Genomic DNA, 16,280 nt, shown 5'->3' on the forward strand with positions numbered 1-16,280 from the left:
TCTCACTTTTTTTTAAAAACAGTGCGCTGTCGACTGAAATAAATAAGGAGAAAACCAAAAAACATTGTAATAGCAACTTTTAATGATGAGAATCAATTTAGCAAATATTTAATCATTTTTAGGATTTTTTTAGCAAATAAAATATAGCAAAAAAAATTGACATGTAGAAATTTTAAAAAATTATAAATTCAATTTTTAAAAAATAATTTTTTAGAACAAATTTTTTTGTTAAAAAAAATTAAAAAATTGTCAAGTGACAGCTAACTTCAATGTCATATAAAAAAAATTTAATTAAAAAATTCCACAAGTGAAAATTAATAAAAATTACAAGTGAAAATTTTTAGAAGCATTTTTTTATTATAATTGATTTGTTATTAAAATTTTTAAAATTGACAGCTGACGGCTAACTTCAGCATTATTGATTTTAACGTTATAACCTTTAATTCAAAATAAATTGAAATGCGTGTCGCTTCAATATGAAACTTTAAAATAGTTTTGTGCTGACCTCTTTGACAATAATTACTCACTAAGTTATAATAATAATAATAATCAGTAAGTACGTGCTCAAGATCATGACCACTTCCATATGACTATAATTTTATTTTTTTTAGTCTGTGAGCAAGTGCCGGTATTTTCACAGTAACTCCGTTTTAAGTAGATAACAAAAAACATAAAATTTTTTTCTACCAGCAATAAATAATTATTTATCACTAAACGCTCATAACAGTCTATTAAATTGAATATTGAATAATAGCAACTAAATAGATAATTAAATAATGGGACAAGCAGTTTCTAGAACGGATTTTGAATGGGTTTACACCGAAGAACCTCATGCCAGTCGACGAAAATTAATATTGGGTAATTATGATTCACCATACTATCAGATTAGATATTAAATTATTAATTATGCTGAAGAATTTGAGCTAACGTCAGAATTTTTTGTTTATTTCAATAGAAAAATACCCGCAAATAAAAAAACTGTTTGGATACGACCCGAATTTCAAATGGGTGGTGACGTTTATGGTGTTGATACAATTTGCTTCAATGTTTATTGTAAAAGATTTAAGCTATCCAATGTTATTCCTGATGGCTTATTGCTTTGGAGGTGTTATTAACCACTCTCTTATGTTAGGTGAGTAATTTACAAATTTAACGTTTATTTGTCGACTGTTTATCGTTTTTAATCACAAGTACATGGTTGTTCCTAGAATGATTGTAGTTAATAACTATTTTTACTATTGGCTATTACCAACAGATAACAACTAATTTATCTTTTTTGAATTGTTTTATTTAATCAGCTGTTCATGAAATATCACACAACCTAGCGTTTGGACACTCAAGGCCGATGGCTAATAAATTGTTTGGATTTTTTGCTAACCTGCCAATTGGATTGCCAATATCTATTAGTTTTAAAAAATACCATTTAGAGCATCATCGTGTAAGTATTTAATAATTTGATTTTTAAAAAGAAAAGCTAAAATTATTAAATTTATTAAAATAGGTGATAGCCTAAAAAAAAGGCGATTTTTGGGAATTAAAAAAAAAAAAAAACTACTGTATGCTTTTGAGGGTATGTTTATAAACATTTTGAGAATACACAGTAAAATTTTTGAAGAAAAAAATTAAATATTTTTCGAGTTACACGCGATCTCCGACGGCGCTAAAAAAAAGGCCTTCTCCGTGGATGAAACTTAAAAAAAAAAATTCTCGTTAAACTAGATGATATCCGTATGATGACCCTCGGTCGAAAAAAATTTTAACAATTGACAAAATGGCGTTTTTAAAAAAAAGTTGAATTTTATCCAAAATTTCGATCGTATTTGGTCTACTAAAATTTGATTTTTGATCAGATCAAAAAAGTGGAGGGTTATCGTATGAAGAACTATGTACAGAACATGCAGAAAAAAATTTGATAGTAATCGAATCGTTTGTTTCCGAGTAATCACTTCAGCAAATTCGAAAAATGCTGTTTCGAGAAAAACGCTATTAAAGATAAAATGAATGACACTGAAGTTAACAGACGTCTAAAAATTTTTTAATTTTTTTGTTAATTAAATTACAACTAAAAAGATATTTTTAAAAAATTGCACTTGTAGTTATTCAAGTTTTTTACATGTGAAATTTTTTGTTTAGTTGTTTAATTTAAATTTTTTCAATAAAAAATTTTTCAAATGTCGAGCTCTTTGAATGGCTGTAACTCAAAAACTATTTGAGATATCGATTCAAAATTTTGATATCTTATTTTCAAAGGCATGACTTATCGAAATATGAAAAAAAAAAAAAAAAAAAATCAATTTTTTTTAATTTCACACCAGTCGTGCCCCTTAAAATTGGTATTTTAGAACATTTTTATGAATTTTTTTTCTCAGTAAAAGACTTAGATAAGAATTTTTCTTTGAATTCAAAATAAAAAAACGAATATTAAATTCTTTTGTTAACAGTACCAAGGTGATGAATATTTAGATACTGATTTGCCGACACTACTTGAAGCTAAACTATTTTGTACAACATTTGGTAAATTTTGCTGGGTATTACTGCAGCCATTTTTTTACTCATTCAGACCATTGATCGTTTATCCAAAGCCCCTGACATTTTTGGAGTACGTGAATTTAGTAATACAATTGATTTTCGATGCCATTGTTTGGTATTTTTTGGGTAAGCACTGCACATATTTTTTTAACTTGCATTTTATGCTTAATTGTTAGGATTGCACATAACAAGACTGATAAAAAATATTTTTAGGTGGAAAAGTATTAGTGTATTTGATAATGGGTGGAGTGATGGCAATGGGACTACACCCAGTAGCTGGACACTTTATTTCAGAGCATTACATGTACAAAAAAGGATATGAGACGTACAGTTACTACGGGCCGTTAAATCTGATCACGTTCAACGTTGGTTATCATAATGAGCATCACGACTTTCCGGCTGTTCCTGGGTCGCGTTTGCCGGAGGTAAGGAGAATAGCCTCTGAATTCTACGATAACTTACCTCATCACAATTCCTGGACAGCGGTGATCTACGACTTCATAATGGACCCAGAGATCGGGCCGTACGCACGAATAAAACGCAAGCACAGAGGCTTAGATTCGTGAAATTTTTAATTTTTTAAGTAATTATAATGAAATGAATTTTATATGTATACATATTTATTATACATATTTTTACGACGAAGTAATTTACAAAAGTTATTGGTACAATTATTGAGATAACATTGATCGAGTTAATTTCTTATGTCATACATTTATGTCTTTATCTGATTCTAATTAACAAGACAATTAATTCCAATTTTTACATTTAAAGTTAATCATATTTATAACATGATGGTTTAATATACGTCTTTAAAATTAAAAGTTGTAAGCACAATGGATTCTTCGCAAACTATAATTAATTATTAGTAATTCTAATTGCTGATATAATTTTTAAAAAACTATTGATAATGAATTCAATGTCTCCTGCTCGAAGTTATAAAAAAAAAAAATCCGTCTTCGTTTATATAATTTTTAATGTCTAGTCGATTGATATATATCTTGCGTTTATAAACTTTGCCGTATTCCATAATATTAATAATATAATGATTCTCATATATTTGAATTGCAATCAACAAACTCACAAGTATTACGTAATGAAACAATCAAAGTAATAATGCTAATAATACATTAAATGTAATATATTTTTAACGTTTTAATTTTGTTTGTATTATAAATTTTTTTTTTTTTTGATAATTAAACTAATTATAATACTTTTATTTTAAAATAGCAATTTATTAGTATGCTAATTAATTGATCATTGTTAAGTAATCATTCGCTCTATTTATTGTTAATGTAAACTTAATTTGTAAAAATAATTGAGTAATAAATATTGCGCATATTTTCTTGAATAAAATATTCCCATAAATTTATTTTACAACTTTACAGTCACTAATTTTCACGCAATCATTCGCTTTATAATTACTTGGTTTTTGACTCAACTATTGTAAATGTCAGTCAAAAATTGATTCGGTATCTAAATAATTATAATTATCCCGTCACTCGGCATTACGCAGTTATTATTATACATTTTTAATCCTATAAATATATAAAATCATTTTTAATTAGCTTGTATTTTATCATTAATTATTTTCATTCATAAAATAGTTTAGCTCTCACACATACACTTTGTTTTTTCGGGAACTTGGGGTGATTTTTTTGTTCTTCGTTTCTCGTTATCCGATATCGGCTAAAAATAAAATTTTATCTCTAATTATTTGAATTAATATAAGAGCTAAATTATTATTAGTAATTAAATATCATCCAACTTATTTACTTTATTTTCTTGTTTAAGTTCTTCTGCCCATTCAAGGCGAAGTTCTTTGATCATATTTGCCGTTAATAAACCTTGAGATATAAGTCTATTTGTCAATTTTCCTTTACCATAACTTGGTCGATCTGAAATTAATCAAAAATTTATATTGATTTCTAAATTATTTAAAAAAAATGATTAAATTCAATTTGATTTTTTTCAATAATGAAAACAAATGTATAAAAATTATACGAAACCTTTATAACACTGATATTGATTAAGATCTGCATTTTTGTCGTCATTTTCTCGTAGAAGCTTACTATTAATCTTTACAACTGAAATAATTTTTACTTCATTAGTACCGTGTAATTATTTTAAATTAAAAAAGAAAAATAAACAATTTGAGTCAACAAAATATAGTAAAAAATTAAACTATTACCTGGTTCTGTTCTACTAAAAAGTTTAGTTAATCGAATAATACCATCTTGAATCAGTAAATCTATTTGCTGTTGTATTTGGCGAATTGCTTCTTGATCCGGGAAAAGATCCGGAAATCGGTAACTGAATAAATTAATAATGATATGGCAACGGTTAATTATTAATGAATAAAATTTGTAAAAGTATTAATTAATTAAAATGTCGATAATAAACATTTTGACAGAAGTCCGCAAAGCGCAATTGATATTCTAGTTTATTAAATAAGCTTTATTTCTTTAACGAAATAAAAATAAATCCCTACTAATATTGTAAATGTGAATGTAAGTTTGTTTGTTATGCTTTCACGCGAAAGCTAGTTGAGAGTACTTCCACGAAAAGTGTATTTCAAGAAACTTATAGAATTTTTTTTAACGAAAGATAAATATATTAATAATTCACCACTAAAATTTCAGATCAATTCACCGCACTGTTTTTGAGTAATTAATTTTCGAAATTTCATTTTTTACATGTAGAGTAAAAAATGCAATTTCGACAATTAATTCTGGTGGATTATTAATATATTTATCTATCGATAAAAAAAATTCTATAACTTTCTTGAAATATGCTTTTCGCGGAGGTACTACCTCAACTGATCATCATGAAACTTTGTACACATATTCTTGGATGTATTAGAAGTAACATAGGATACTTTTTATTTATATATATAAAAAAAAAAAAAAAAAAAAAAAAAAAAACTTTTATGAAAGACAAAAAAATTGTTTGTCAAAAAATTAGAATCACATTGATTCAGTTCTATTGGAATGTAATGATCTTTGATATTTATCTAAGAGCTTCAACGCGAGCGAAGCCACGGGTAAAAGCGAGTAAATAATAAGTAATTTACCTCAGCCAAAGGTATAGATCGAACACATCAAAGACAGCTTCGAGATGAACTAATTCAACAATGGTTTTAGGAGTCTCTAAAGGCCAGTTGTCGATTTGCTTACACAGCCACGAACAAGTAATGAGTTCATTTTTGAAGTACTGCGTCGCAAACTGTAATGAAATTTTTTTAGTTTTATTTTTTGTAGAAGAAATTACTATTATTTAGTCGTATATTGAGACTAGAGACTTACTTTGCGAAACATAACGCACACTAATTGTGACTTAACGTTGATTGGAGCACAACAAAATACATAACGAGCTCTGAGGGGCAGATTAATGTCTTGAATTTTGTCTGCGAGGTATTTGAAATAATCGATATTGCAAATAAAATACAGCGAATCATCGACTCTAGATAAGGATACGAAGATGTCCTGAAGAAATAAATTATTAATTAATTAATTCGCGTTACTAATGCCAAAAGGGCGCATCTCAACATCTACGCTAAAAAATTTTTTTTCACTCTAACTAACTTAGAAATGTTTATAACATTTAGATCTGTAGGAAAAGTGAATAAAAAATTTTTTTCTGCAGAGCCAAAAGTGCGTAGATATTGATATGCGCTCTTTTGGCATTAGTAAAGCAAATTGTCAATTAATTTGTGAAAGAATACCAGCTGTAAATGTTATTACTCGGTAGTTGTAATCAATGTAAACTTACTATTATATTTGATAGTGTTGATTTGGGCAAATAATATGCACAATGCTCTATTTGATCTGCGGTAGGATGTAACCCAGCTTTCAAAATTGGTTCTGGTAATTGACTTAATAATGTTTTTAACAATGAATGATCTTCAGGCTTGAAGGTCGTCACGAAACCCTAAATAATTAAAATGATTAATGAATAATAAGTGTCAAGAAATAAATACTATAATAAAAAAAAAGCAAAGAAATAAATACCGATTGCCATTGAGTTCCATGACGGCCAGCACGACCAGCGATTTGTAAAGCCGATGAAACGGTTAATATGTCTATTTCTTTCTCCCCGTCGTTATTTACCGTCGGCTTTCTCAGTGAATAAAATACAATCCTTCTGATATTTCTGGAGTATAGAAAATTAATTATTAAGGATTTATTTTATAAAATAAAGATATAATAATATTTTTAAAAAATATGTACAGATTTAGTCCCATGCCTATCGCGTCAGTAGCGACCATAATTTTGCACGGATCATTAGGGTCGTTGAATTTAGCAGCCTGTTTCAGTTTAGTGTTTGGTGGAAGCGAACCGTAAATAACAGCTACCTTGTTACCCAAAAGCTCAAGTTCTCGCGAAACGGCATAAATGTCATTTTTACTAAAACAAACTATGCAGTCTCCTGGTTGAATATTATTCAACGATGATACTGCGTGATCTTCCACAGTTAACGGAGTAAGGCGTTGGTAAGGGTGGACTTCAACTTCTTCGTCCATGGTGGCACATATTTTTTTAACCTGAAAAATTAGTTTTCAGTTTTAGATTTTTTTTAAGAGCGGTTGATAGTTAATTTTCAAATTCTGTCTGTCAGAAACTGTACTTTCAGAAAAACTAGACAGGGTAGAAGTTATTATGCAGTATAATAACTTTGTCTCACAAATAAGATAGTTGTTTTGCTCATGTACACGGAAAGAACAAGATGACACTGGATATCATCCCAGATTATATTGAGTGAAAAAAAATTTCAGATAGTAGCTAGTATAATCCAGATTACAATGAGTATAATCCAGATATCACTCAGTATAATCTAGATTTTTCTAGCTACTATCTGAAATTTTTTTTCACTACAGATATCACTGAGTATAATCTGGGATGATATCCAGTGTCATCTTGTTCTTTCCGTGTATAAGATAAAATTTCGAAAAAAACGCTTCGCTCTTTGATAGATAATTAAATTATCCATCGAAGGGCAAAGCGCTTGTTTGGAAAATTTTAATTTATTTATGCGTAAAATGCGTTTTAAGATTCCTTTTGTTGTACAACTATGAAAGAGATACTTCCGTTTGACCAATAGAGAGCGAGAGAGAAAAAAGTGTAAACCCTTCTGAAGATAGTAATAATTCATATTAAATTATTACATACTAAATCTACAGCTCCTGCTTCACCACACAGATGAATTTCATCAGCGGGGATACCCAACAACGCTCTTGTCCAAGCCCAACCTCTGTCGTTATCTTTGAGTAGTTGTATTTCGTCAATTATAGCGACTTCACCTTTTTATCAACAATTTATGGATTATTAAGAATATATATGAATAAAAAAATAGAAAATTATGATTATATTTATAAAAACTTACGATGAACATCAATTCTAGCCATTTCAACCGTACAAGCGACATGTTCAGCGGGATTATCTTCATTATTAGCGAATAATCTTTCTTCTCCAGTCACTAAATCACACGGCGTACCCTGGAAAAAAACATTCAACACATAAAAAACCTATTAAGGGGTTACATGGGTTTCATAGTTTCAAAAAATCAATTTTTCTTGTTTTAACAGTAAAAAGTTTAAATAAAATATTTCATTTTTTCTATTAAAAAAAAAATTGTTGAAAATAAGTCATTTTTTCACGGACGAAATCCATGTAACCCTTCAAAATACAACTATTTAAATCATTGTACCAATTCATTTGTTTTATTGTAAACTTCAACGGCTAAAAGTTTAAGTGGACCACAATAAATTCCATTTTTCGCATTTCTAAATCGTTGTAATGCGTGATAAGTTTTTCCACTATTCGTTGGCCCAGCGTGAAAGATTATTTTCCTTTTGTATAATCTCGCTTGAGGATACCTAAGCAATAAATCATAATTGTTAAAAAAATTTTTTTAATTTTACAAGAAATGAACAGTTAAAAATTTTTAATTAAAACTTACCATTTAGCCGGATTTCTTAAATCACTTATTTGTATCAAATCAGGCATACAATTAAGATGTGGGTACATTTCTTTTGTGAATCGCATAAAATACGGATAAATGTCCAAGACATGTCCAGATCCTTTCATGATATCACTTATGATAACATGCAGATCTACTGGTAAAGTGTCTGGATTATCACAATACCGTTTAAAACCTATCACTGCCTCTTTCAGTAAGTCAGCTGTAAAAACACAATTTATAAATAATTTCAGGATCATCGCTTTTAATATAATGATACTAAGTTTGAAAAAAATTTGGCTCTAAAATTCTACACGTGGAAATTTAAGTGCGAATTTTTATAAATATTTTTTCTCTAATAATTGGTTTATTGTAAAAATTCCAAAAACTGTTCGATTTCTGCTAATTTTAGTACCATTTTAATAGGGTAAAAGACCCCATTAGTGGCAGGGACCCCATTACTGACACTTTCTTTGATTTTGGTACTTATTTAATTAATGAAATCATTAATTTCTTTTATGAATATATTATTTCTAATTTTTAAGACCTTTACATCAAAAAAATTTTTAATTTTTATTCCAAGTCGAACATTTTTTTATTGAAAAAAAAAAAAAAAAAAAAAAAAAAAGTGCCACTAATGGGGTCTTTTACTTTAAAATTAACTTCAGTTAATATTACCGATTAAAAAAATTACCTGACAATCCTTCATCTTTAGCAAGATCTCGTACTTCTTTTCGTTGAATAAAGGCACTCACAACTTTGTAAACATCTGATTTATTTAATTTCCCAGTAATTTCGGCACCCAGATGTTCATCATACGGATCAGGCAGCACTTCAACTGGTTTAAACAACGACTCAATCACTTGGTAAGGAATTTTTTTATCTCTTAAGTTACTTCTTCTTTTATTACTTCTGCGTGTCGAATCTTCAGCAGAACTTTTTTTTGTTCTGTGAAATTCATTTATTAGCGGAGTTAATGATCTGTAAAAAAAAAAAAAAAAAAAAAAAAACATCAATTTTATTAATGACATTAAAATTAATCGACGTTTAACAATTTTAGATTTTTTTTATCAATTAAATTGGAACAAAAAAAGTATTTTTACAAAATTGCACATATATTTTTTAAAACTATCTACAAGTAGAATTTTTGTAATAATTTTTTCAATAAAAAAAATTTTTTAATTATTAGATGTCGGCTAATTTTATTAATCAATTAATTCATATAAAATTTAAGTTATTCTAAATCATTTTTATTTCAAAAGAGTTTATTTTGTTCTAAGATAATTTAAATATTTTTAAAACTCCAAATTTGTGGACCCATCAGACCTCGGATTTGAAATGATACGGAAGAAAATAAAAATAAACGGTAATGAGTAAAAATAAACTTTGTTATGAGTAAAAAATGTTTTGGAGTAAGTTGTTATATTTTTACAATATAATTTATAAAAATTGCATCACAGTGCACAATTGAATTACTCTACCTTGTCAACAACTTGGGTTTCAATGAATTTTGTGAAATTATATTTCCTAATAAACTTTTAATTGATAACATTTCTTTCACATTATTTTTTAAATTGAAGATGGCGTAATTATCAAACAATTGTTTTAAATTTATAAAGACAATTATTTTGTTTATAAATTTACGACAATACGCGTTATTTAATATTGGTTATGTCTGCACGTGTGAAACCGAGATAAAACTTGAATTAGAATTTTCAAGTCGCGATTTTATTTACCTCTTTTAGCTGTCAGAGGCGCTGATTCTCGAGTTTTTCAACGTCATATAAAAATTGAAAATTAAAAAATAAAATGTCATATTTTTTTTGTTTCTTCTCTAATATTAATTTATTTTTAGATTAATGTTTCAAAAAGTTTAGATTAATGTTTGAATTTTTATTATTTTTTTGTCAAATTAATTATGGCCACAAATTTAAGGAGATAAATTCAACATATAGGAATTAAAAAAAAATATGACATTAAAGTAAGCAGTCAATGGAGAATTTTTAAATTTTGTTTAACAAATAAATTTTTTCCAAAAAATTTTTTTTAAAAAATTGCATTTTTTATTTTTTAAATTTCTACAAGTCAATTTTTTTTCTACTTTTTTTTTTTTGTTATAATTTATTTGTTTCAAAAACTCTTAAAATTATCAAATGTCTGCTAAATTGATTTTCATAATTTTTCAAGAATAATTTTTTAGATCTACTTAAAAAAAAAAAATCCAAACAATTGTCAAGTGTCTGCTAATTTAAGCGTGATTTAAAAAAAAAATAATTTTCCATTACGAATTTATTTGTTAAATAAAATTAAAAAATATTAAAGTGTCAGCTGACTCCAGTGTCATAAAATTATTGAATGTTTTTATTATTAGTAACATAAAACATAATTATTAAACAATATTAAAGGTATAAATAAACAATTTTTTTTGTATATATTCTTATTAATATTTATTTTTTTTTTTCACAATGCTTATATTACAAAACATACTTTTTCCTGACACATTCAAAATACATTATATTTACATTGAATGTTCTGCTTATACTTATTAATTATTATTGTTATTAATAATATTTTGTGCCAACCTTTTTCAACTTTACAGACAAATAATCATAAATTCAACCATTGTGGTATCAATGTATTGTCTACTTATTTTTAAGGTTTTATCCAACTTACTTATTTTTACATTCATTATTATAATCATTATCATTGATATTAATATAATAATAATAATAATAATAATCATATTATATTAATAACTTTTGTAGGGTTTCGACGTAAATGTGATTATGGCAGTAAATTTACAATAGAATTTTATTTAAACACGTACCCGTGATAAATTAATCTTCTACATCAACATTTTTGTTAATTATCATCATATATTTATTTATTTATAAGTGCATTTATTAAATTTATATTTCAATAAATAATTGAATTATAACTTTACAGAAAAAATAAGTATGACTTTCGTCGAGATTTATCATAAGCTTTTTCTATTAAATAATCTTACCATCATCATTATTAATAATAACAATAAGCTATCTTATCAATTAAAAAATTACTACAATGAGATCCTAAATCATACAAAAAAATAGAGCTTAAACAATTTGACACTCAAGCGAATTTTTATTATCAATCAAATATCCAACCTTAATTTTAATTCACTGTATTAATTTAAAAAAATGAACAATCTCCATTAATTTAAATCACAAAATAAACCAATAACAAAATACTAATTGGACCCACTTATATTTGTATGCATTGTCCATTAAAATAATTTAAATAACTACTCTATAATTAAATCGAAAATGATAACAATTAAGTTATTGATATTGTCTAATAATAAATTTTCATTATCAACTATTAATTTTCAAACAATGTTCATAATTAATAATTGATACACTCATGCTACTTATTAACTAATACAATTATAAACTTATCAATTATCTCAAGCTTACAATTATCATAAATTTGTTATAATTATTAATTACTATTATTAAAACGCAAGGAAATAATTGAATAAAAAATAATTTTTTTAACAAAATCCCGACATTAAGCACGAACGAATCTCGGTCATGAGTATACAATTGTTTCTTTATTTATTTAAAGTTATATAAGCGTTCCCTGGCAGTTTAGTGTAAGATTATACTTGCTGAATATTTTTAATAACCAGTCTCAAATTTATCCTAATTACATTATTAATCATTATTTATTAATCGTTAATCAATAATAAATCACTGTACATAATCGAAATGATTAATCAGTAATAATCTACCGATTTAATAAAATACGCCGACCAGCTACCGGATAAAAATGTAAATTAACTTTAAACTTAATCATGAAACACGTATCAAGACGTACTGTTTCTGTGCTTCTTAGTTTTATTTTTTCCATTGCAGTCGTCCTCGCTCCTACGTCGTTTTTCTTTAAGCTTCTTCTCCATAGCCAGCATAGTTATCATTTTTTTGTGAGAATCTCCGACGATCCAACCGTGCTGTTCTTGCCGGTCGTCTTCTTCCTCGACGGTTTGCGAGGGCTGGATAAACTCTTCATCATCGTCGCTGGAACTGGACCAGTAGTACAATTGATTCGCAGCAGCCCTTTTTCTCCTACCAATAGCGACACCTACCCCTTCCTCAACTTTGTTCCAGGACTTGGTTGTTCTTAGTTCTTCGTCGTCGGTTCCACTGTCGTTGGTCCGCGAAGAATCGTGAGTTTTAGTAGTTTTTTTATTACTTGATTTTTTGCTTGTTCTTACGACTGATTTTCTGCTATTATTAACATTAACATTACTATTATTAATGTTATTACTGTTTACATTAATGAAAGATGAATTTAAATTAGAATTAGAATTAGAAGAAATTTTACTAATTGATTCTTTTTTACCAGCACTAAAATTACTTTTACTTTTCTTATCAATTGTCTTCTCACATTTATTTTCAGTATCACTATTGAATTTATCTTTACTAATTTTTAAATCACCAGAATTCTTTTTGCTCGCCCGATGCTTCTTCTTGGTACTCTCACTCTCACTGACAACCTCCTTAGCAGAGTTTTTCTTCCCACTGTCCTTATCATTATTACCACCAGCGTCAACATCAACATCACCATTACCATTATCAATATCCACCTCCTTATTATTAGCGTCTCGTTTTAATTCAAGCTCACGTAAAATTTCCTCCTCAATAGCTTTCTGTTCTTTGGCAATCATCTGCTCATGTTTCTTCTCAATGTACCGCTCTTTTTTCTTCTCCTTGGACTCGCGCTTCTGTCTCCTGGATTTATCGCACCCGGTATTATCTATTTTATCACCGGTACCGCGCTTCCCCGCCTCCTTGAAATAGTATTCTTCGTCAGAGCTACTTATTTCAGCCAACAAACCTTGTTTACCAATAGCACACTTTCTTTGTCTTCGCGTTGATTGGAATTCCATATTGATCGGCAAGCCCCCACGCTCATTCTCTTCATTCTCATTTTCATTCTCCTCTTCTTCCTCTTTTTGCTTTTTTAATCTTTTTAACTGCTCTTCCTTGCGTTTTTTTGATTCCTGGACTTTTCTGCTTAAAAACACGTGCAAAGGCAAATTGTCCGACGCTTTTTCTGCTGGCTTTTCATTAGTTCGTAATTTTTCTGGTAAATCATGTCCGACATCATTATCATCTTCATCATCGTCATCATTATCATCATCATCTTCATTATCATCATTCTTAACATGATCATTTTGATTATCAATTTTACACTCATCATTGACATTCGATAATTTGCTTTCTATTTCTTCATCATTTACTTTATCATCTGGAGAGACTGACCTAGATCTTGACCGTACAATAGATTCATTAAAAATTTTTTCAACATTATCGTTGTCCAATAAGTCAAGAACTGTTTCTAATGGAATCAATTCATCTTTTTCTTTATCATTATTGTCATCATCAAAATGATTTTTTTCAATCCCACCATTTTTATCATCTTTGTTGTCATTGTCATTATCATCTGAATCAGAAGCAATAACGGAACTATCTTCACGGTACAGATCATCTAATTCAAAAGCTGGCTCTGACCGATTGTCTGTTTCATCACCATCATCATCATCATCATCATTATTATTATCATTATGATTATGATTATGTATATTAACCTCATCAACATCATTGCCATTAACACTGATATCATCGTGTTCGCTTTCCTTCCGCTCATCAATAATTAGCGGGCGATCGGACATATCTGACTCGGAAACATTCTTTTTGCTATCAAACTCATGTCTACTCTCTGTCGGCGAGTTTCCGGCATTAATCCAATCACCCTCAGCTTCTTCATTAGACTTGTTAAACTCCTCGTCAGGCTTGGGAGAAGCTCGTCCATCTGGCAGCTCATCTTGGAACAGAGTTTTGAGGGCATCTTTGCCTTCGAACTCACTGTCTGAGGAAGTAGACATCTCGGCGAACAAATTTTGCTTGCCTTTAGAGCACGTTCTTTGGCTTTTAGATATTCCAACCCCAATATCGGCAGTTTTTATCGCGGTCACGAATTCATCAGAGCTGTCATCCTCATACCAGGCATTACGCGATCGTTTCTTTGAATTTTTACTCCGTTTTTTTGACTTGTGTTTCGTTGTCAACTCACTTGTTCGTTTTGATCGCTTACGTTCCACGAAATTGTCCATAGGCCCGGTGACAGATTGCTGTTGCTGCTGCTGCTGTTGTTTTTCTTCGAGATTAAACGATTTCAAAGCACCCTTTGTTTTGGGAATAGACGATTCTGTTTCTTTAAATTTGTTTTCTTTTATATTAACCATAGTATCGAGTAATTCATCGAAACTAGATGGCTTGTCAGCGTCCAGTGATTTGGTTACGGTCTTGGACACCAGATCTCCGATGTTAATCTCTTTAGTTTTAACGAAATTTATTTCTTTCTCAGTTCTATTTCTGTAAAGCGGTAAAGTTGAATTAAAACTCGACTCAGTTTGACTTTCCTCATCGTCAAACTCATAAATGTCTTTAACTTTGCTCTGTAGATCGCTTCGTTTTTTATCTCCGCGTCGTTTCTTGCGCTCTTGCATCCCGATACCAAAGGGACTTTTTCGAATTAATGGATGATACTCGTCCTCTAGTCGTTTTATCTTTCTGGTTTTATTATGCTGCTTAAATCCAAACGAGTTGGCTTGTAAATTAGAATGACTCGATTTTTCTTGATGATGATGATGATGATGATGGTGATGGTGATGATGATGATGATGCTTCTTTTCATTAAGTTCATTTTTACGTTCAAAAAGTTCTTTAATTGTGCTCCTTTGAGTTTTCTTTAGCTGATCTTTTCCAAGTTTATCATTACTTTGTAAAGTATTCCAATCGTTATCATTTGACGGTGATAAACTTTTTATCTTTGATAATTTCTCTCGGTTTATTTTAACATCTGATATTGTTGATGTTGGTACTTGTGCGCATGCTAATTCTGCCAATACGTTCATCGGAGTTGAACCACTAGAAAATATTAAAAAAAAATTTTTTTATATTTATTTGATACAATTTATTATTATTATTATTATTATTAAATATTATAATAATAATAATAACTATTTAATAAATGAATTTTTAATGAAAATTAAAAACAAATAAAATTAATTAAAAATTATTTATTTATAATCGGAAAAAAAAGCTAACTCCTAAAGATAAAAATAAAACTTACTTATGAAAAGCCTTGTCCAATAAGCCATCAAAATTAGATTCGATTTTATTTTTAATAGCCAAAGATTCTCCGGTGATGGATTTAGCGTTACTATTATCGTTTCCGCCAATAAAAGACTCAGAGTTATTGGAGTTGTCGTAACTTTTATCTTTTCGATGATGATTGTGTCGATGGTGATGATTGCGGTGGTGGTGGTGGTGATGGTGATGTCGACGATCATCATTACTATTATAACTAGGATCGTTTTTGTGAGCAAAAGTAGTGGCAATTAAGTTTTCACTTTCCCGCATTCGCTGCTGTATTTTATCCCTCAGTTTGTTGTTGTGCTCAAAAGCAACGTCCAAGCTGTCTTCATAACTGAGATTTTCCGGTCGTATAAAGTCTGTTTGAACTTCTGAGACTGGGCTGAGTCTCTCGCTGCTGCGCAAACTTCTGTTACGCTTCTGATAATCGTTTGTGCGATTATTGTGCATCTCCTCACCAAGTAACTGTAAATAAATAAATATTATTTATTCAATCAGAGGAACTTCAACTCTATGGTTTCAAATAATTACTGTGTAATTTCACGTGGATATAATTGAAAAATAATTTAAGAAAAGATTTTAGTTTACAGA

General features: G+C 28.8%; 3 protein-coding genes across 7 annotated transcripts in view; 1 reads left to right on the forward strand and 2 right to left on the reverse strand.

The window, feature by feature from the left end:
* The first annotated feature begins 587 nt into the window (after nucleotides 1-587).
* Nucleotides 588-3,660, forward strand: Ifc (delta4-sphingolipid-FADS-like protein ifc). Its single transcript, XM_074254282.1, has 5 exons — nucleotides 588-858; nucleotides 956-1,132; nucleotides 1,299-1,438; nucleotides 2,442-2,655; nucleotides 2,743-3,660. The coding sequence occupies exons 1-5, from the start codon at nucleotides 777-779 to the stop codon at nucleotides 3,093-3,095; spliced, it is 966 nt and encodes a 321-aa protein (XP_074110383.1). The 5' UTR covers nucleotides 588-776; the 3' UTR covers nucleotides 3,096-3,660.
* Suv3 (Suv3 RNA helicase) lies at nucleotides 3,132-10,173 on the reverse strand. Of its 4 annotated transcripts, none has more exons than XR_012480465.1 (16): nucleotides 9,969-10,173; nucleotides 9,182-9,468; nucleotides 8,488-8,710; nucleotides 8,236-8,404; nucleotides 7,912-8,023; nucleotides 7,698-7,828; nucleotides 6,759-7,072; nucleotides 6,540-6,681; nucleotides 6,301-6,459; nucleotides 5,835-6,014; nucleotides 5,603-5,754; nucleotides 4,721-4,842; nucleotides 4,539-4,616; nucleotides 4,306-4,427; nucleotides 4,155-4,238; nucleotides 3,132-4,067 (listed from the first exon to the last, which is right to left on the reverse strand). XR_012480465.1 is itself a non-coding variant. In XM_074254280.1 (16 exons), coding segments are annotated over exons 1-16 (2,328 nt in total). In that variant the 5' UTR covers nucleotides 10,040-10,173; the 3' UTR covers nucleotides 3,132-4,065. The 4 variants fall into 4 exon arrangements, 3 of the variants coding, with proteins under 3 accessions (XP_074110381.1, XP_074110380.1, XP_074110382.1); XM_074254280.1 differs by having other exon boundaries at nucleotides 4,155-4,218; XM_074254279.1 differs by having other exon boundaries at nucleotides 3,132-4,218.
* A 742-nt stretch (nucleotides 10,174-10,915) lies between these two features.
* Nucleotides 10,916-16,280, reverse strand: part of LOC141534255 (uncharacterized) — a 66,153-nt gene continuing 60,788 nt past the window's right edge. For both annotated transcript variants that reach the window (XM_074253497.1, XM_074253496.1), the window contains 2 exons: nucleotides 15,667-16,154; nucleotides 10,916-15,461 (listed from right to left, as the gene is read on the reverse strand). In XM_074253497.1, the coding sequence (XP_074109598.1) occupies nucleotides 12,335-15,461; nucleotides 15,667-16,154 (3,615 nt within the window). In that variant the 3' untranslated portion in view covers nucleotides 10,916-12,334. The remainder of the gene's footprint in view (nucleotides 15,462-15,666; nucleotides 16,155-16,280) is intronic.

The sequence above is a fragment of the Cotesia typhae genome, unplaced genomic scaffold (assembly GCF_013202065.1).
Source record: "Cotesia typhae breed Kobodo isofemale line unplaced genomic scaffold, CoteBio_Ctyphae scaffold_13, whole genome shotgun sequence".
NCBI lineage: Eukaryota > Metazoa > Arthropoda > Insecta > Hymenoptera > Braconidae > Cotesia > Cotesia typhae.